We start from the raw sequence: 22,226 nt of genomic DNA, 5'->3' as shown, positions 1-22,226 counted from the left end.
CGCTCCGGTCAGTGTACCGCCGGGTGATCGGGTCGTCGTAGGACATATCAGGAGGACGGCGGACAGGTGAGAAAGGTGTTTGTTATTTTGATATTGATTTTTACTTCTTTTTTTTTTTTTTTTTAACACACCGTGCACAGATGCCGGCTCAGCTGAAGAGACTACTTCTCTCCTCAGCCACGCTGCTCTCCCTGTTATCAGCGGGAGTGGTGATCGGATGATGGGAGAAGTAGCCTTCTTCCCCGGCCCGGGTACCATTCTTTGTGCGTTTTTGCGCTGCAGAAACGCTACAAAGAATGGACATGCTGCAGATTTAAACGCAATGACAATCCTGAGCGGATGTGTTCACAGCACATCAGAATTGTCATTGCATTAGCTGGTACACGGATTACCTAGCGGTTTACTGCTTTTCTGCACGGAAAAAATGCATCAAAAACGCACAGTGTGCACATGGCCCATTAGACAAAGTTTAAGGCTATCAGGCAGAGTTTAAGAACACAGAAGTCGTTTGAAACTCGTCTGGTTTCACCAAATGAAGTCAATTTTAGCTTCTGAATAGTTGTAATATGAACTCGCTGACTCCAAGCTGAGATTTTAATAATAAGAAGCAGTTGAATCACGAGGTATTTTAGAAATGTGACATAACTTTTCATTAAGTCGTGATTAAGCTGTAGTTCAATAAATCCAGAAATCCATTTAAAGGAAACCAACTTCAAAAGTTGATTTATTTGCATGTTCATCTTTTCCGATTAGTAAAGTATGTATAATAACATCTCTGCTGACTTGTAAGTACTGTCTGCTGTGTTCAGTCTTGGCTTTATTCTTTCTGCTTTTCTTTAGACTCCCCTGGTATCCCAGCTAGTGCCAACGCACACCAGCTCTTCCGTGGATTTAGCTTTGTGGCTATTTCAACTGAGGAAGACAACCAGGCTATACAAACAGTTGGCGTCCATGGCATTGTTCCGGTAAGCATATGCTTTGAAGAGCTGCCTGCATAGATGAGGCTTAATCCGTCCTGTAATTGGTTTTAAATGCATTTTAAAAATAAGTTTTGAATTTCTGCATTAAAGAAAATCTCATTCTAAAATTTAATTCCAAGAAGAGACCTCAGTTCTGCTAGGAAACACTTTTTCATGGTTTCAAATATACAATATACTTTGAGGCGGGCACCAAAACGCAGTCAACCATATTTTTGTGACCCCTTCAAATAGGCGCATACTGCCAAAAATGATGTCAGTCTGCATCAATAAAGTCAATGGTCCCATAATCACAAATATCCGAATCCTGTTTTCTACTGCTTTAGACATAAGTCCAGACGAAGGCACTGACTGTGGCCTAAAACACTATGTGAACATAGCCTGATTTATAGGTCTGTGTCTTGCATCTACGAAAAAAAACAGATGGTCTTTGAGTTTTATGACAAGCCACTTTTCATAAATTTGGGCTCTGAGTATTTGTCCTCAGTCGACAGTTTTTCTTGTTTGGAAAAAAAATCAGATGCGTCTTCTAGCAACTAGTCCATGATTTATTTTTTTTTTTTCTTCCTTTTCTCTGATCCATTCACTTGAATGGGTGAGTGCTGGCTGCCAGATGGGACAGAGTAGAACAGATCAGTGCCATGGTGTGTAATGTCTGTGGAAAGACCGGACGGCACATGGGTGACAAACAGACTCCTGTATGAGCCCCGAATAGGCTAAATCTCAGTCTTCATAAGATGCCATAAAGTTCTGATGTGTTTCACATTGGTGAAAATTCATTTCCTCTTTTCAGTTCCTAAAATCTGTATCTGTCTCTAATCTAAATATATATACCTTCCGCTGTGTCATGTTTCCACATTCAGAAGTGCTCGAGTTTCTTTTGCTTGGGTTTTCTTTAACCTTTTGAAATGGAGAGCACTTCCCCCATCTTATTTTTCTGTAACCTACATTTCTTTCCTATTCATTCTGAGATATCTACTGCTAAGTAGAAAGAAAAAAATTGCTACATTTTAAAGCAGTTGTCCGTGAACAACATATTGATGACCTCTCCATAGGATAAGTTATCAATATCAGATATGTGGGGGGTCCAGCACTCTCACCGGTCAGCTGTTATGTGCTCTGGGGTAGCAGATCTGCAGTACCCAGCAGCCACCGATACATCCAGCGGCCTCTGGAATAAATAGCAGCCGATCGGTGGGGTTGCTAGTTGTCTGACCCACACTGATCTCATATTGATCACCTACGCTGTGGGACGGGTCTGCCGCGCCTGGACAAACTCTTTTAGGTGGTTTACATGTGGTGAAAATAGCTGTACGAAGAGGACGTCAGCGGTGGTATCATTCATTAGGTTTCCATCTATGACTTTAATTGCAAGTTATGGTTCCGATTTATGGGCCAGCAATATTTTTAAAATGATTACCTAAGTGGTTAACACAGATCTGGGTCTGAAGTAATCAGTAATGATTAACTACCAGTGAAACTTCAATTACATGGAAGAAAATGGTGGTCATGCTGGCAAATATCTGTCATTAGCCCGCAGCAACCATAAATGTGTACTTTGCATCCTGCTGAGGTCAATGAATGATTGTCACTGAGCATGCATTGCAGTCAATAGTTAGGCTCTTCAGTACTTCCCAAAATATGTGTTAGAACGATATCCCTGCAGCACCTCACGTCCTGAGCTCACCCTGTGTGGCAGAAGAAATAATCTTTACACCGGAGTGTTTAGGATTCAATAAATATACCAAATAATTAATTTTCATATTCACAACTGCAGAAGCGTTATGTCAGCAGGAAAAATAGCTGCGTATGTGTGTTGATGTGAAGCATAAGCAAATGTTCCTAGAGCGAACAGATGTTTCTTTTCCCAGTAGAAAAGAGGACTGGAAATTTTGTGTGTGACAAGTCTCTACTTCTCAGCCAGCCCTGGCAGACATGGGGGCCAGCTGAGGAAGGGCCTGGTCCTAAGGGGTGAACTGCTGTGCTACTATTAAATTCCTTTATTGGGGCATGCTCACATCCCACAGATCCCTTTTGCAGTGTGAAACACGTGTTATGGCAATTGTATAATGTTGAGCAAGCTTACTGTACTCTAGCAGTGGCTACATGGAGAAAATGAAGTTATGTTCTCCCTGCAGCCGCTCGCCTCCAATCATCAGGGCAATGACAGTCACCACTCAGTACACAGTCAGCACTGCTGTAATCGCTCCACCTGCATCTTTAACCCCCCTGGTCTTTAACTTTACTACTTTTCTTGTCCCTTGTATCTGTAAACCAATTACCCAGATCAGACTCTATTGCAGAACTGGAAGGTCTCGGTATAGTGATTTGCTGTGTTGCAAATGGTTAACGTGGTGTCCCCTGTTAAGTGCTTGTGTTGCATTTGTTTCACGCATATTATGAGGATTATTAATGGTGACCTTCATATTTCAGCTTCATAGGAATAGCATCCAGTTTACTGACGGTTATGATTTGAAGGAAGATATTGGCGTTGGCTCCTATTCCATTTGTAAAAGGTGCATTCACAAGGCCACCAATATGGAGTACGCAGTGAAGGTAAGCTTTGTGTCTATGCAACAAAAAGTTTTTGCAAAATGTTATATGGGTAGACTGTGACTATTCTGTTCTAAACAGTTCCTATATTACAAATTGTGTCTGCTGCCACATTCACACAAGATTTTAAAAGTGGAATAAGCCATTAATCAAAATGTTATTATTGCAAAATAAAGCTTCTTTTACTGGGCCGTCCTGAGACATTCTAGGATCACTGCCATCTGCCCATGTTTGATGTATATGTGCCCACTTGTAGTTTTCTTAGTCATTGGGCCTGACTCTGTAAGACTGGCGTTTTGTACTTCAATGTTAATGATTGACGTACAGGAGTACAGTAGCATGTAAAATTTTGGGTACCCGCTAAAAGGCTTAAAGTTAAAGATGACACATCTGCTATGTATTTTAGGCAAAAAATTGATAGTTTCTTTTCATCTTTTACATTTTAAAAATTAGAAAATGGAAAATTGACTGATGCAAAAGTTTAAGCACCCTGCATGTTTAGTACCTAGTAGCCCCACTTTTTAAAGTATCACAGCTTGTAAATGCTTTTTGTAGCCAGACAAGAGTCTTTCATTTCTTGTTTGAGGGATTTTCATCCATTCTTCCTTGGAAATTCTTCCATTTGTGTGAGATTCCTGGGTCGTCTTGCTTGCACTGCTATTTTGAGGTCTAGCCACAGAATTTCAATGATTATCAGACCAGGGGACTGTGAGGGCCATTGTTAAACCTTCAGCTTGTGCCTTTAGAGGTAGATTATTGTGGATTTTGACTTGTGTTTAGGATCATTATCCATTTGTAGAACCCATCCTGTTTTCAACTTCAGCTTTTTTACAGATGGTGTTTTGTTTGCATCAAGAATTTGTTGAAATTTTATTGAATCCATTCTTCCCTATACCCGTGAAATGTTCCCCGTGCCATTGGCTGCAACACAACCCTAAAGCATAATTGATCCACCCCTGTGCTTAATGGTTAGCTAGTTGTTCTTTTCCTGAAATTCTGCGCCCTTTTTTCTCCCACACATACCTTTTCACCATTGTGGCCAAAGAGTTTTATTTTAACCTTATTGGTCCACAGGACTTGTTTCCAAAATGCGTCAAGCTTGTTTAGATGTTCTTTTGCTTACTTCTGACACTGAATTTTATGGTGAAGGCGGCATAGAGGTTTTCTTCTGATGACTCTTCAATGAATGCCATATTTGTACAGGTCACTGAACAGTGGAATGATGTACCCCAACTCCAGAGTCTGCTAAATCTTTCTGAAGGTCTGTTGTAGTCAAGCGGGGGTTCTGATTTGCCTCTCTAGCAATCCTACGAGCAGCTCTCACTGAAGTTTTCAAAAGAATAGTCTATTCTCATCAGATCTATATCCACAGGTGTACACCACCAAAGTAGTCATATGAGATGGGGAAAGGGGAAAGTGGAAAAGTGTGGATATAAGGAAATTAAAATGCATAAACTTTATTGATTAGTTAAAATCCTATAAATGTGAAATTGCTCATGCATCTATAGATGCATATAAGGTAACCACTTACTAGTTGAAAAAGTGGTACCCACTAATAAATCTGGCTGGATGTAGTGTAGGGCAAATTTGGGACACGTCAGTCAAGTCCCTCTAATGTAGGACCGAGGTTATATATATATATGATATCCCCATATATTGGAATAGCCTAAATATGAATGTCAGGTGGAACAATTAAAGACACATATAGTTGCTATAATAGAAAAATGTACATGTATCAGTCTGCCATAGGGCATTACTATTCACCACCTGACAGACATATATATATATATATATATATATATATATATATATATATATGTATGTGTATAGGCTCGCTTAAATCCAGTTGTTTTAAATATTAACAGTGGGAGATGTCAGAAATCAGCACTCGCCTTCTGCTCAATCACACAATTGCACAGTACGTGTATTTAGGCTGCTATTAATGAGCCGGCACTGTTCAAAATCATTAGGAGGAGATCACACTGACAAGCGATCGTCTCCTCTGTTACACTGAGGGGCCGTCCGCTGCACCGAGCGGCTCCTCACATGTCAGAGGTTAATGATCACACTGTAATTCAGCCTGTCCAGCTGTACAATTGATCGCCCGAGTGAGGAATAGTATATTATCCCCTGTCTCATTCCCTGCACGCACGTGCCGGCATGCCCAGCACAAACAGCTGATCGCTGCAGTGTTGAGCAGTCCGCTGTCTCGTAGCTGCACACGTGTTTGATGTGTCCGACTCAAACAGCCGAACACTGCGGCTATACTCTATATGATCCGCTACAGCTAAGGGTGCTGACACAGTTCTCCCTTATTATAATGCTGCCATATTGTGCATATTCCTAGGGTAGATTCTCATTCCCCCCTACACTATCTTGCAGCTCAGATAAGTTCCCTGACGCGCGTTTCGCCGGTATACCGGCTTTTTCCTTAGAAACGCGAAACGCGCGTCAGGGAACTTATCTGAGCTGCAAGATAGTGTAGGGGGGAATGAGAATCTACCCTAGGAATATGCACAATATGGCAGCATTATAATAAGGGAGAACTGTGTCAGCACCCTTAGCTGTAGCGGATCATATAGAGTATAGCCGCAGTGTTCGGCTGTTTGAGTCGGACACATCAAACACGTGTGCAGCTACGAGACAGCGGACTGCTCAACACTGCAGCGATCAGCTGTTTGTGCTGGGCATGCCGGCACGTGCGTGCAGGGAATGAGACAGGGGATAATATACTATTCCTCACTCGGGCGATCAATTGTACAGCTGGACAGGCTGAATTACAGTGTGATCATTAACCTCTGACATGTGAGGAGCCGCTCGGTGCAGCGGACGGCCCCTCAGTGTAACAGAGGAGACGATCGCTTGTCAGTGTGATCTCCTCCTAATGATTTTGAACAGTGCCGGCTCATTAATAGCAGCCTAAATACACGTACTGTGCAATTGTGTGATTGAGCAGAAGGCGAATGCTGATTTCTGACATCTCCCACTGTTAATATTTAAAACAACTGGATTTAAGCGAGCCTATACACATATATATATATATATATATATGTCTGTCAGGTGGTGAATAGTAATGCCCTATGGCAGACTGATACATGTACATTTTGCTATTATAGCAACTATATGTGTCTTTAATTGTTCCACCTGACATTCATATTTAGGCTATTCCAATATATGGGGATATCATATATATATATAACCTCGGTCCTACATTAGAGGGACTTGACTGAGGTGTCCCAAATTTGCCCTACACTACATCCAGCCAGATTTATTAGTGGGTACCACTTTTTCAACTAGTAAGTGGTTACCTTATATGCATCTATAGATGCATGAGCAATTTCACATTTATAGGATTTTAACTAATCAATAAAGTTTATGCATTTTAATTTCCTTATATCCACACTTTTCCACTTTCCCCTTTCCCCATCTCATATACTCATTGAAGTTTTGCATGGTCTTCCAGACTTTATCTTGACCCCCACTGTTCCTGTTAACTGTAATTTCTTAATTACTTTTCAAATTGAGGATAGGGCAGCTTGAAAACGCTTTGCCATCTTATAGCCTTCTCCTGGGTTGGTGGCCTCCAGCATTTTCATTTTCAGAGTTCTAGGCAGCTGCTTAGAAGAACCCATGGCTGCTGGTTTTTGGCACAAGGTTAGATGAGGCTGGGCTTTTATAAAGCTGGGAAATTTGCATCACCTGGCCTTTCCTAATGATGATAGTGAACAAGCCATAAACCTAAAAGGCTAATTAACATCTGAAACCTTGGTCAAAGTTACCTGAGTATTCACATATTCATGGGTGCCCAAACTTTTGCATCGGCCCATTTTCCTTTTTGTAATTTTTAAAATGTAAAAGATGGGAAACAAAAATTATTTTGCTTAAAATACAAAGGCAGTGCGTCATCTTTAACTTTAGCCCTTTTAGATATCAATTCATCAACTTGCTTAACTATTGACAATAACAGTAATTTTGATCATGGGTGCCCAAACTTTTACATACGATTCATTAAGAGTGACATCCCAGTTAATGAATTTGTTGCGTCTTGTCACTGGAGTGTGGTTCGCTAAAATGTTACACAAATCAGAGACTGGATTACATTTCTCGTGTAAGTTACACCACTGACGTATCTTTTGAAGAATTTGTTGGATGGGCTTTTCACGCCCTGTTTGGCAGGGTCTTAAAATACCGAAAGTTACGCAAAATATTTTTCACAGTGTTTTTCACCAGAAATCCAGCAAAAACAGTGATTATTTTAAAACAAATTAAAAAGAAGCCAATGGCCAGCGCTCCATATTTATTTCAGTGGGCTTTTCTCCGTTTGTTTCTTTGACTCGTGTTCAGATCCAGGACCGTGCCGATACCGCCTGGTTTTCCATTTGAGATATTAGCAGTGTGTAACTGAGTTGTTGTGTCCGAGTACAAACCTATATCTGTGCCTAACTGTTGATTGCAGTAGATGTCATTAGATTCATACTGCCTGAGCTGCTGCGCATGAATTTGAGCGTGGTTGCGCAATTGCAGCCAGTTTGAAAAGTCGGCTGGTGACCTTGAGGGGGAGACCTAACTAGTGCGCTGCGGCCCCAGCTGGCTTTTCCCCACCCCATTGTAAGTGATTGACAGGTTTCTCACTATGCACATGGAGCAGGATGGTAAGAATCTGGCTGCGGCCGCACTGGACTAGTCAGGTCTCTCCCTATAGTTCTCAGCCAACTTTTCAAACTTTTTTCTGAAACGCTGTAGCATTGATAAGAAAGTCATACCTGACTGCAATCTCACCGCCACGCTCTGATTCACGCTGCCCGTAGTTCAGACACTTTGCCTTTAACATCCTGTGAGAGGGACAGTTACAATTATATGTAGCTGCTTTTCTCTTATGTGGCGTAGGAAAACTGTAGAGGTCTTGTTGCAAGCAATACCTGAACACGAACATCTTGGGCAGAGTTACCACCTGCGTTTCAAGAGGTCTGTTTGCTCCATTTTATGAACAGACAAAGGGAATTGATATCTACAATGGATCCTTTGCCTAAATGATTCAAACAGAAGCCGAGGGGACCCTTGATTATTTCAGACTTTGTTTTGGTTCTTTTATTTTTCTGTTATCAGAACCAAAGTAAATGGGCAGGATACAGAACATTTCTCTGTTTTAAAAGCTGACAATGGACCTCAGACGCATAATATTCAATGCCCCTCCATTCCTGTTAGCATCAGTTTTGCAACGGATCCGTGGTGGACATTAATTCTAATAATTTGTTACTAAAACGGAACAGACTAACAGAATTCCCGAACGTATGTGTGAACAAAGACTTACACTCCCAACAAAAATATTAAGCCCTAAACCTTTCTAAATACCTGTGTAGTATAATGTGGCTACATTAAAATACTTAACGATCATCATCCTCTCCAGTTTCCATTGCTGCTCCCCTTCCTTTTCTCACTCCCCTGACTCAAATTCTGACTTTCCGGGTCACACTGGGGTTTTTGTGAATTGGATGTCACTTTTACAATTTAGTGTATGGAGTCTCGTTCAGAGTCTCCATGGACTTACATTGTAAAAGTGACTTCTGATCCACACAGAAACGCCAGTGTGACCCGGCCAGTCAGAATTGAAGCCACGTGAGGGAGAAGACCGCGGTATTTGAAACGCGCCTAGACTTCTACATGCATTGAGACAGGTTTAGGGAATAAAATTTTTGTTGGGAGTACTTCTTTATGCTGCTTTTATTTGCTTCTGGCAAGCTTGCTATTTGGGCTGGAGCTACATTGTGACTATGATAGTGTTTTTAAGATAACATTGTTGCACTGCTAAAATTGCAAGTAATGTGAATGTGGTCACACTGCAATAGGTTTGGATCCCTGTGACTGTCGTGTAGTGATAAATTGCTAGTTTCTGTGCGACCACATTCACTATCGCCAGGCGGCACTAACCTTAATATCCGCTGTCTTGTGCATGTACTTTATTGTATACTACAATGTTTGATGTTTTCTTTCATATATATATTTTTCCTCACTTAAAGATTATTGATAAGAGTAAGCGAGATCCAACAGAGGAAATTGAGATTTTGCTGCGTTATGGACAGCATCCAAACATAATCACCTTGAAAGATGTAAGTTTGTTTTATTTATTTATTTTCATTTTACCTATATGAATTTACTAGCTCAAAATACCTAGAAAGAAAATGCTTTTCATATGAAATATTTCTTCATTCTAAATCTATACTACATAAAATAGAGGTAAAGGAGAGTCCATGATATTTAGTGATTTGGGTAATAAAAAAAAAAAAGAGTACTACTGTTCTTTCTAGAAGCCTCAAATAGATTGTATCATGTCTTTGTAAGTGACTTATAACCATTAGAAGGTTCTGTTTGGTAATGGTATACATTATTACATCATAAGTTGCCATGTAACAGATGTAAAACGTGAAATAATAATGATTATTGGGTCTCTGATCTTTAAAGGGAATCTGTCACCAGGTTTTTGTTACTTAATCTGTGAATGGCATACTGTAGGGACAGAGACCCTGACTCCAGTTGTGTCAATTACTGGGCTGCTTAGGGTAGTTTTGATAAAATCCCTGTCTTATCAGCAGGAGATTCATTAGAGGACTACTTGGTCAGGTAGTCCAACCACGCCCCCACCACTGATTGGCAGCTTTCTGCCTATGCACAGTGTACACAGAAAGCAGCCATTTGTTTTTAATCAAAACTGCAGTAAGTGATACATCACTGGAATCACAGTCTCTGCCTCTACGTTGTGCTGATCTTCGATGGGGTAGCAAAAACCTATTGACAGATTCCCTTTACGTCTATATAACTGCATATGAGGGCTTGTATAATTACTCTGGGACAACAAACTGATTTTTTGTCCCCATGTGAAAGAAAGTAGGGAGCTTTTAATGAGCTTCTCCCCTAGTGAGGTGCAGGTAGACTAGTCACTTCCACAATGATTATGTTCAGCGTCTGATAGATTGTCCTCCCATACTTACTGAGTTCAGAAGCTGTTAATGTGAAAGATGTACTAATATATTGTCGTGTGTTGCAGGTGTACGATGATGGAAAGTATGTGTATTTAGTAACAGAGCTAATGAAAGGAGGGGAACTTTTAGACAAAATCCTGCGGCAGAAGTTCTTCTCAGAAAGGGAAGCCAGTGCCGTGCTGCACACTATAACCAAAACCGTAGAATACCTCCATTCACAGTGGGTAAGGAAAAGAAGCATGAGTGTAATGAATTTTCCATGAAGATTTGTCAGACATTGCTTTTAATGGTTCGCTTAATCCATCCCTGTGGCTACTTTATGGCTTTAAGTTCAAATAAGCGTGGTAGGTTTATGATCAGCTATAAGACTTGATAAGATTCTTAGCGTGGAGTGGTAAAATGTGCGGCTTGCACGGTCAGCGGGAACATGGGGGTCACATACTAATGGGGCTGAAAACATGGTGCGCTATAATGAGAGATGTGCCATATTTATCAGTGTATTGCTTCTGTGCAGATTTCACCCTTTGCACTATGGAGGATTAAATCCATAAATGAATCTGAATTTTAGCTCTGCAGCGCCAGGCAGTTTTGTGCCGCATTTCATAAAATCTCTCAAGCGCTTTATTTACTTTTTTGTTGTGGGGGACACCAGGGTGGATATAAAGATCGCAGGACCAGGGTCCTGCAAATCACTTTGCTTTCTAGATTTTTTTTCTTCTGTTTCTTTCCAATTGCAGTTTCAGTTTAAACCAATGCTGGATTCACACTTGCCGTTATTGGTGCACCTTTTTTAATGTAAAATATAAAGAAAGGACTAATAAATTCCCCTGTCCGCCAGCCGCACTTCTGACTTTGCATACGAGAGTAGCATATCAGATTCATCACAATGGCTCAGTTTTTTAGCTATGGGCTCAATAAATGTAAGCTCTTACAATGTCCCTTTGTTTTTGGCAGGTGGTCCACAGAGATTTAAAACCCAGCAATATTCTATATGTGGACGAGTCTGGAAATCCGGAGTCTATTAGAATCTGTGACTTTGGGTTTGCAAAGCAACTCAGGGCAGAAAATGGTTTGCTGATGACTCCTTGCTACACTGCTAACTTTGTTGCTCCGGAGGTAATTGTCTACTAGTTGTGTTATAGAAACGTGCTGCCGTTTAGTGTAATCCCCGACATCTCCCCTCAAGAAGACCGCACTCTAATAGCGCCACTATTTTGGTTGCATTTTGATTGTGCTGCTCTGCTTGTCTGAGATGGAAACATCTTCATCATCTCCAGCTTTTCTGTACTTTGCATCATATTTTGCTCAATTCACTTGAACAAAGATCGAGTCCATATAAAAAAATTTAAAAAAATTTCATTCTAAAATTTTTTAAGCCATTTTCACCTCTGGGAAACACTTGTGATGAGAGGCATGGAAATGTTCATTACATGAAGTTCTCTTTTGGTTTAGTGGTAGGGTGCTGTGTTATACACTAATCAGTGTATAACACAGCACCCTACAACCTCAGCTCAAAGAAACTTTTTTTTAAAGGGGCCATCCAACTCGGATATCACGCAGAATAAGTGTTTTCCATGAGGTTATTATTGATGACTTATCTTTGTGATCAGTCATCAATGTCAGGTGTGGTCCTACTTCTGACACCACCACCATCGATCAGTTGATTGAAGGAGAGGCAGGCCTGTGTACTACCCATAAATGTTGCTGCAAGCTTCCTCCCATACACTTGCACTGGAGAGAGCCTGCAGTACCATTTATAGCCACAACGCAATGTCTGGAGCTGTGCCACCTACAGTATGCTGTGGCTTCTGTAAAAATAGGCTGCCATCAGAAAATTCTCTTTTGCTTAATTATGTTCACAGAAAGATTTTTTTTTTCAAATGTTTACAATATTTTAGTTTTCTCCTGATCAGTCTGTATTAAAAATAGAAATCTTGCAATTTTCACACTGGCTACTTAGGCTTTTTTAAACTGAGATTTTGGTTTAAGGAAACAACACATGTACATAGCCACAATGAACTGAGCTCAAAGCAGCTACAGCTGTGTAGAGAGATGATGCCTGTCATTGTAATCCTGCCCCTGATAACATGAAGCCTTGCTGAAAAATCTTCTTGAAACAACAAAGTAGAAGTCCAATAAAAAAAAAACAGTGCTCAGTGTGAAACTTGCAAGATTATTAAAAATATATATATATAAAGTTCATGATATAAAAGATAAAAAAAAAAAATCCTCAATTTTTTTTTACAATGCATATAACAAAGAGAATTAATATTAATAAGGATATGCTGCTATCTGTATTGCTGTCCCGGAAAACCCCCCTATTAGTTCTTTTTTTTTTGTTCGTTTTTATAAATAATATATGTAAAGTGTAAAAAGCATGGCAATCCATAAAGAAAAATGATGCCGCTCCCAGGCCTCTACTATAAACAGCAGAAGTCACAAGAGGAGCAGCTGGTCAGACATGCCCTAAGGGAGCTTTTAGAAGATGCCAGAAAGTGCAGCAGAATCCAAGTAGAAATGTGCAAATCTCTTATTAACCTTTCTCATTATAAGAGCCTTCATATAGAAGAGGTGAACGGCTTTATTTTGTGATTGGTTTCTTTCTTCCTAGTTAATGATGTTATAATATTCGTACAATATATGAAATGACTAAATCATGGCTGAATGTATCTGCAGAGATATTTACTCTTCTCTTGGGATTCCAGGTTTTAAAGCGTCAGGGTTATGATGCTGCGTGTGATATTTGGAGCCTGGGCGTCCTCCTCTATACTATGCTCACTGGGTGAGTGGGAGTCTATACCTGATGAATAATGATATTTAGTTGCATAGTAGCAAGTATTAACCCCTTCTTCAACATGGCCAATTTCCATTTTTGCTTTTTCATTTTTTCCTTGTCCTCTTCCAGGAGCCATAACTTTATTCTTCTGCCCAGGAAGACGTATGAGAGCTTTTTTTTTCCTCCATTTTTATATAGATATAGATAGATATAGATATATAGAGACGAGTTGTACGTTTCAATGATGTGATTAATTTTACCACATAGTGCACTGTAAAACAGGAAAGTATTCCAAGTATGTTGCAATTGCAAATAAAACACAATTCTGTGTATTTTGGGAATACATTGTGGTACAAATGAGCTAGCACCATGAATGTCCAGGTCAGTACTATTATGGCAATGCCAAACTTTGTCCAGATTTATTTATTTTTTTATTAGTGGGGAAAAAAAAACAGAACTTTATTTAAAAAAAAAAAAGAATAAAAATGGTCATTGTCTCATCGTTTTCCAAGACAAGTAATGTTTTCATGTGATGAAACTATGGAAGGGCTTGTTTTTTTGTGCGTTGGGACGTTTTTATTGATACCATTTTGAGATGGATCTGACATTTTGATCTTTTCTTACTGTATGTTTTCACAGCATTTGGAGCGGCGACCAAAAAAATTGCAATTTGGCATTTGAAATTTTTAGATATTTTTTTATTTTTAGATTTTGATTGAACTTTTATGGACACGACAACACCACATATAGCTTTTTTTATTTATTTTTTTATATCTTTTTTTTTTTTGTGGGCAAAAACGGGTGATTTTGAATTTTATTTAATTTTTTTTCTTATTTTTGAAGCTTTTTTTTGTGCGTTGATGCTTAGCACTGTTAATCTTGCTGTCGCAAATCGACAGTGGCATTTAACGGGTTAACCGTTGCAGGCGGAGCTCCACTCCACTCGCGTCTTTTAAAGACAGATGATGGGCTATGGCACACAATTATCCGCTGGGCATGGCTCGGGCTCAGCCTGTGAGCCCGCTCCTGGCGGATGTTGAGAAGAGGTTAAATCCAAAACATGTAGCAGTGCTTTATGTAAATCCTTTGGGAAATTAGCCACCAACCTTTTGATTCTCTTTTCATTATCATCCGCCGATATTTTTTCCATGTTCTCCCCTTGTTTGCATGGGTTTCATACCCCAATTTCCTCTCACTCCACTGACATACTAATGGGGATGCTGAGCTCCACTACTGACAGTGAATAATCTCTGTAAAGCGCTGCAGAATATGTTGGTGCCACATAAGCACTAGGAATAAGTAATAAATGTACTGCTTGTATTGATTTGCAGATATACACCTTTCGCAAATGGACCTGATGATACTCCTGAAGAAATATTAGCAAGGATAGGTAGCGGAAAGTTCTCTCTAAGTGGTGGTTACTGGAATTCAGTTTCCGATATTGCTAAGGTCCGTTCTCTCTCCATCTTTTGATAAATCAATTGCATTCATAGCAAATATAATCCTGTTTGTTGCTTTTTTTTTGTGTACTTTATGTGCATATAGTTTTTTATTCTTGTGTGTTCAGTATTCGTATAATAATTATTCTCCTATTATCAGACAGAAATTCCCTATGGCTTCTTTGCAAGCAATAAGCTAATGCACTGCTTGTGTGCCGCTCAGTAAGGGGGGCACAAAGAATATGAAATTCTCAATAGGTGTTCACAACATTTTCTACTTATTTCTATTTTTACACCTCTGAGGCTGGTAACACGGTTTAAGGGATCCGTGTTATGCAAATGTGAAGGAATTTTTACTAAAAACATAGAGTGTATAAAATAAAGGAGTGCTACTAATGTGTAAAAGGAAGACCAGTGCATATTACTACAGAGAAGCATCACATTATAGATGACTGCATATCCTCTTTATTGGTGCATACAATTGGTATATACAAGCAAAATATGAACACCATAAAACCTTTTTATTACAGATATTAAAAACTCTGAAAGCAAATTTGTAACCAGTTTTTGCCACCTAGTCTGAGAGCAGCTTATTGTAGACCCTGATTCCAGTGATGTCACTTACTGGACTGCTTGCTGTTATTTTGATCCGTTTTATCAGCAGGACAATATCACTAGAGGACTAGTAAACCTGCTGCGATGTAGTCCTCCATATTCATGAGCTCTGTGTAACCCTGCTCACACCACTGATTGATTGACCGCTTTCTGTGTACAATGTGCATTGGCAAAAAGCTGGCAATCAGTGGTGGGAACAGGGTTAGAGAACTGGTTGACCTGCAGGAGATAAGATGGTGATTTTATCAAGACTGCAGCTAGCAGCACAGTAAATAGTACTTCACTGGAATCAGGGTCTCTGCCCTTACATTATGCTGCTCTCAGATGGCATAGCAAAAACCTAATGACACATTCCCATTAAAAATACACCTGAATCTAAGGACTCCAGGGTGTCAGCTTATATCCAAACTGCCCTGCCTGTGCATTGCCCTCTATGTATTCACAAACTGCCCTCAGATCTAAAACACCAATACTAGTAAACAGATGGAACCATAAACACATGTATACATATCAGACATACATGGTCATAAATAAAGTATTCTTCAAGAATAAGGGTGGGGTGAAGGTGGGAATTCTGTATCAAGCGGCCCCACGTGTATCATTGCAACTTTGTCTAGGCTAAAATGACATCCCTCTCACAGAGTATATATAGGATGTATACTAAATTGAACTGTATTTACCTGTCTTTTATGGGTGCAGCGAGTGCACCTATAGGCAACAATGTGAAGTATGGGAGGTGCAAAACATCCAGCTGTTCTGAATTACTGCAGCGGTCATCTCAAGCTTAACCTTAGAACAGATGCGCGCTGTATGGAGCAGTTCGGACACAAGCTTACAGCCTGGAATCTTTAGGCTTAAATGTGGCTTTTTAAGTGTTCTTAACATTTGTGGATGTTTTTACAGTCTCTATATATTTTTTTAAAGGGAATCTGTCAGCAGGTTTTTGCTCTGTAATTGAAGATCACTTGAGGTAGGGGTTAAAACACAGATTTGATGTGTGGCATGTCAGGCTGTGTGCTGTTCTTTATTTACAATGAAGGTTTTATCACCTGCTGTGTGCCCCTTCCTGTGATAAGCCGCTCACTGTTTATAGACTACATACATACAGAGCCTGGTCGGGGCAGGGTTAGCTTTCTCAGCTTTGATTTATGCCAAAATTAAGAACTTTGATCTTGTCAGAACGGCTGTGTGATGCCTCTACTCAGAAAGCCCGTGTTTTACCCTGGGTGTTGGGGAACTCAGTGTTGGGGCCTGTGTTGAAGAGTTGGGAAGCAGCCGTGGCCCGGGCCCGACCCGTGCTCAGGGCCGTCACATTAGAAAGAGATGGTGTGGGCTTGTCCGGGATGAGTGGCTGATTAACGACTACACCACCTGTGGTGTCTGGTGAAGGGCCACCAGCACCGCTGCAGTCCGCCGAGGCCCGGTGTCGTGGCGGCTAAAGTTCTCACTGCTCCCCACAGGCGGAGCTTGGCCTCAGGGCAGGCAAACAGGATGAAGGGGGGTAGCAGTAGCTCGGGAGAGTACGGGCACCGCGTCGCGTGGTATGGCGCGTAATGAACAGTCCGGAGGCCATAGGGGTGAACTTCCAAAGCTTTACTCACTCAGAGATGTTAGCGGGAAGGCGACTCCCTGCTCCCCGCGGAGTCCTGCGGCCACCAGGGACGGCGGTCCGACTACCTCAGAGGAAGTTCAGTGTTCAGTAGCGACCCTGCACCAGTGTGTTCCTGCACTACAGACTTCACCCTTTCCCGTCTGTGTGTGTGTAGATAGGCCGGGTCTCCCTCTGAGCTCCTCTCAGGTGTATGGCTCGGGTGGCAATTCCTCTCCATCCGACGCCCGGTGGGATCCTCAGGGCCTAACCGGGCTTTCCTGTCCTGGACGTAGAGTATGAGGTCAGGGGCCGGTATCCCTCTTGCAGCCGGAATCCCTCTGAATAGATCAGGTAGGCGAGGACAGGTGGCGTGCTCCGCTCAGTCTGCATCCTCCCCGGGACCCATTTGCTAGGGAGCCACACTCTAAAGCTCCCGGGCCTTCTTGATCCTGGTCCTCGGCCGGGTTGAGACATTCCTTGTCTGCAACCTACCTCTTGTCCCAAAGATCGGGGTACAAGGGCTGTGTCCCATGCCAGTGCAGGCCCACACAGGATCTGCGCTCCCAGAGGGAAGTCACATTACACACAGTATTTTGACAGCACAGTGACAGCCAACAGACTAGCAAAGGCTAGACAGAAGAACGGACGGACCAAGATCAAAGATGGCATTCTATTAAATATGAAATCTAAAGTGTCACTATCTAGTTGTTCCTACAACCACACCCACTAACTGGTTCCTACTACTTTGTGTTCCCCAGTCTCCCCGTAACCAGGGGAGCAGCACCTAGTTCATACTAGCTCCCTCTGGTGGAGAAGTGTGGTGTTGGATGCAAAAGGTTAGGTCACAACCATCGCACTGGGCTTACCTCAGAGGAGGAACACCACACTCCATTAAAGAAGTACCGCATTCCTGTGGCGGTCGAACCGTCAGGGGCGCCACAGCTGCACCTAGTGATCTAAGTGATACATCATTGGATTCACCTTCTTTGCCTACATCATGCTTCTCTCAGATGAGGCAGCAAAAACCTGCTGACAAATTATCTTTAATTTGTATATTGTAGCAATCAAGTTTCACTTACAATTGGGTGTGCATTAGGTTATGATGTTTTGCTTTGCTGTAGTAGTATTCTTGCCTGCATCTATCCAGGTTGTGAATGTTGAACTGAAAGATTGATTTATGCTTTATTAGGATTTGGTGTCAAAAATGCTTCACGTGGATCCACATCAAAGATTAACAGCAGCCCAGGTACTAAAGCATCCCTGGATCGTGCACTGTGACCAGCTGCCTCAGTTCCAGCTCAACCGCCAGGATGCTCCTCACCTAGTAAAGGTAAGGAAGACCGCGTATAAGTGTCTTATGTATGATGGAGAATGCTTGTAGGACTCTTGTATGTACAGGACTGATTTCTAATTGGTCTCACAATGAAGAGCAAAGTTTATAGAGAGCTTCCAATTCAAGATCTTTTTTTAATAGCTGGTGCAGATAGTGTTTCTCCATCGAGAGGACCTAGGACTGATAACTTTGTTATGCTTTATTTTCCCTGTGGGGGTACTGCGGCGAAAATGAAGACACTTTGCCACAATTACAGCGCATTTGGGAATCCCAATAGCGTAACTTTCCTGCGACTTATTTTTGGGAGACCCTTTTAATAAAAGAGGGGTGTCCATAGTGATATAAAAATATAAACTGGCTCGGAAATATATTTAAATACTTAACTACCTGTGACGTTCATCATAGACCGCTGAGGGTGTGTGGAGTGGGCTCAGAAGCTGAGCCCACTTCATAAGTGGCCGATGCCAGTTGTTACATAGTTATAATCTGTCACGAAGAGCGGCGTCTGGAGCGAGCTTCGATCACTACTGTTAACCACGGTAAATCATTGTCAGCAGCATTTAAATGGCCGCACCGCAATCTGTGTTTCCTTGGCAGCTGGGGACCTGCTGAAGGCCCAAATAGCTGCAATCTTAGCTCTTTTGTGCTGTGAAGCTCAGACAAAGACTGGACTTCCTAGGAAAAGCGCAATTGCACTAATCGATCACAGGTTCAAGTTCCCTGAAAATGAAAAATCAATATTTCAAAAAATACATTTTTAAAAAAAAGGTTAAATTGTCTCCACCCCTTTCTCCAAAGAAATAAAAAAAAGTTAAAGATCTTGTTTCTAAAAGTCTGTTCAAAATATGAATTTATATATATATATATATATATATATATATATATATATATATATATATATATATATATATATATATATATATCTATATATATATCTCCCATAACCATAATGATCTAGAGCATTATATTGTCTTATTTTTTACTGCACAAAAAATGGCAGAATTGCGGGGGCGGGTGTTTAACATGTCACCCCACTTGGTATTTATTTCAGTGCATGGTTTGGTAAAATGAATGGCGTTATTCAAAATTACAATTCTGCCCCCCACCCCCAAAAAAAACTGGTGTCGACTGAACTGTAAAAAAGTTATGGCTATTAGAAGAAGGGGAGGGAAAATAGAGCGTGCAAGAACAAAAAAATTGTCCAGGTTCTCAAAGGGTTGAATATGAACAAGAGGGGTATATAGTTCTATCGTTTTAGCTCTATGTTATCAGTATCTTTCACCAAAACCTGAATGTGTTCCAGCTATTACTTGTGAGTATCCGTCACAGCTTGCAGGAGACGCGGGCAGACCTTTATGATCTCCGGTGTGATGGCTGCTGCACCCGAATACTGCAGTGAGGATCTGCAGCCACGATTTCTTTCAGTCTTGTAATGTTGCACTGTCACTATGGCGGACACAGGATTGAATGTGAATAGTTGAAGCCCCAGCTCACGTTTCGTCATTGTACAAGGGGTGATGAACAGGACAGAGTACTCTGCAGTACAGACTAGTGTCGCTGTCCTGCTTCATTGCACTGTTGGTCTTATGTGCTGTGACATCCAGGTGTTAAATGCCATAGTAAATAAATAATGTGAATAGGACACCCTGCTGAAAACCTTGTGTTAATGCACAAAACTATATGTTTGTATAATCTGGCTTTGGCCCTGTCCATAACTCTTAGTATGTGGTGGCTTATGTGTCTAATCTTTCTGTACGTTCCTGTGTCTCCTGACTAGTAAAATATCAAGTGGTCTTGTTCTGTAGCCCTGTGTACGGGTAACACGCTATCACAGATGGGTTGTTTTCTGTTATTGAGCATACGACTTACACGAGTGAGTGCACTGATACATCATCTATCCTTTCTAAGCCCAGAAACACCCATTCATCAGCCAGCATGTACACATACACAATGAGTACATAAGGGTAATCGGCTCTGATATTTGTCCCTATTGTATTGTTATATTTGCCCTATGTCTGAAAAGTCCCCCATTTCATGTGTCTATACTGACATGTTCTCTGTCCCCTATAGGGAGCTATGGCCGCGACATACTCTGCTTTGAACCTCAATCCATTGTCTCCAGTGCTGGAACCTGTTGGTCGCTCCACTCTCGCCCAAAGGCGAGGTATAAAGAAGATTACCTCCACCGCCCTGTGAACGTCTGTCTACAGAGTGCTAGAGCTGAAGATCCACAGCACAAACCCAAGCCAACAGAGATAGCACATATCAAAAAGAGACCCTCTGGCAGGCACCTGCTCTCTGCCGGATCACCATCAATGCTGCTGCTTTTTGTCTGTTCCTTCTTTACCTGGTTGATGGCAACCCTCGTACCTTACTGACTCAAATGGCCAGTCTGTGATATGATACAAGTGAACGGCTGGTCCTCCAACAATGCGGAGCAATAAGACATCCCTCCTCCCTGGCATGAAGAATACACTGAAGCAATGGCAACCAATATTTCTTCATAGGGAAAGTTTTTCGTCGTCCATCTCAGTGGGATGTAGATACTCTTTATTTTCAGCACTTATGTGATTTCAAAGCTGTGTTCCTTAAATGCTCGTCCTTCGTGCCATGCAGATGTGTCAGCTTATTTCATGGCTATTTTCTATGTTTCAGTCGTTGCCTGATTTCTTACTGTGCTCGAATTTACCTCTGTTTTATGATTTTCTATTCCGTTGCTCTTATGCCTTGCATTGGTTTCACAATGTTGTCCTGTACGTTCTGAGACGCCCACAGGAGTGGCAGTGTGTCCTCGGAAAGTGCAGCGATGTCACTGCGTCTGAATGTAACACTTACCGGAGAACATGAGCCTGTTCCTCTGAAGACAGTCAATGGTATTGATTGGCCGGCACACTGACAGCACAAATGACTACGGCAGCAGTACTTGATATCTCATGCACAGCCTACGTGCACCATTATCCTGCTAGATCCATGCTTTACTGCCTTTTTTTGTAGTACTTGTTCATGTTGGGTTTAAATGCCATGAAGCTCAACAAAGCCAGGATCAAGCTCCCCTACCTTCATTCTAAAACTTAGTCCAAGCATTAGCTCTTATCAAATCAAGTAAGCCTTGCCTCAGTTGTGATCGCAGCATCATTTATACGGAGCTGGTTAGCTTCTTGTAGGTTATCTGTGATGTAAGCATTCCTGTGCAGACCGCCATACAGATAGCCTACTCCATATATATACATGAGCAATGATGACCTTCACGTAAACTCCTACTCTAGCCATGGAGTGTGCAGGGCCCTCAGCTTTCCTGCCCGCTGATAAAGCCGCTGAGGGAGAGACCTTCTCTTATTTTACTGCACTTCCGCATTGTATTATAAGCAAGCAATAGAACAAGTAAGCGTCCATTGATTTTCTATTTTGTCCTAAAATCAAAAGTTGCTCATGTCTACAAGCCTTTCCAATGAACTGTGGTATGATCGTATGGCCACCGGAGCCGTCTGCGGATGAAATACTGAGCTGAAACCTAACTTATTTCTGCAGCCTGTGGAAACACGGATTTAATCAGTGGCAGTGGTGACGGACTTTCCTTCTATTGTTCCATTTTTTTCTTCTCATCTTCCTCCCCCCTCCAAGCAGTTTTGAGCTTAAGATATATATTATTTTTTACGTGACACACCAATATGTGATTTATTTTTTTTAACTCATTTTGGCATTTAGATTTATTTTTCTTTATCACTGCAAAGTAAATGTCTGGAGAGGCGAAATTCTTCTTGAAGTGAATCTGTCACCAGGTTTGTTTATTTTTGCTACACCATGTGAGAGCAGCGTGATGTAGGGGTAGAGACCCTGATTCCAGTGCTGCAGTTTTGATAAAATCATAGTTTTCTCTGCTGCAGATCTAGCAGTTCTCTGAATGTTGAGCTGTGTATAACCCCGTCCACACCACTGATTGGCAGCTTTCTGCCTATGCATAGTGT

At 41.3% G+C, this 22,226-nt stretch overlaps 1 protein-coding gene across 2 annotated transcripts in view; it reads left to right on the top strand.

Annotated features, from left to right (window-relative positions):
• Positions 1–21,920, top strand: part of RPS6KA3 (ribosomal protein S6 kinase A3) — a 112,286-nt gene extending 90,366 nt beyond the window's left edge. For both annotated transcript variants that reach the window (XM_073667495.1, XM_073667496.1), the window contains 9 exons: positions 841–965; positions 3,411–3,533; positions 9,548–9,637; positions 10,573–10,731; positions 11,462–11,623; positions 13,213–13,289; positions 14,615–14,732; positions 18,118–18,258; positions 20,332–21,920. In XM_073667495.1, coding sequence (XP_073523596.1) covers positions 841–965; positions 3,411–3,533; positions 9,548–9,637; positions 10,573–10,731; positions 11,462–11,623; positions 13,213–13,289; positions 14,615–14,732; positions 18,118–18,258; positions 20,332–20,457 — 1,121 coding nt within the window. In that variant the 3' untranslated portion in view covers positions 20,458–21,920. The remainder of the gene's footprint in view (positions 1–840; positions 966–3,410; positions 3,534–9,547; positions 9,638–10,572; positions 10,732–11,461; positions 11,624–13,212; positions 13,290–14,614; positions 14,733–18,117; positions 18,259–20,331) is intronic.
• Positions 21,921–22,226: the final 306 nt, after the last annotated feature.

The sequence above is a fragment of the Phyllobates terribilis genome, unplaced genomic scaffold (genome assembly GCF_046119375.1).
Source record: "Phyllobates terribilis strain yellow unplaced genomic scaffold, ASM4611937v1 Scaffold_2__4_contigs__length_985480577, whole genome shotgun sequence".
Lineage (NCBI taxonomy): Eukaryota > Metazoa > Chordata > Amphibia > Anura > Dendrobatidae > Phyllobates > Phyllobates terribilis.
This window is presented reverse-complemented; position numbering and strand designations above follow the sequence as displayed.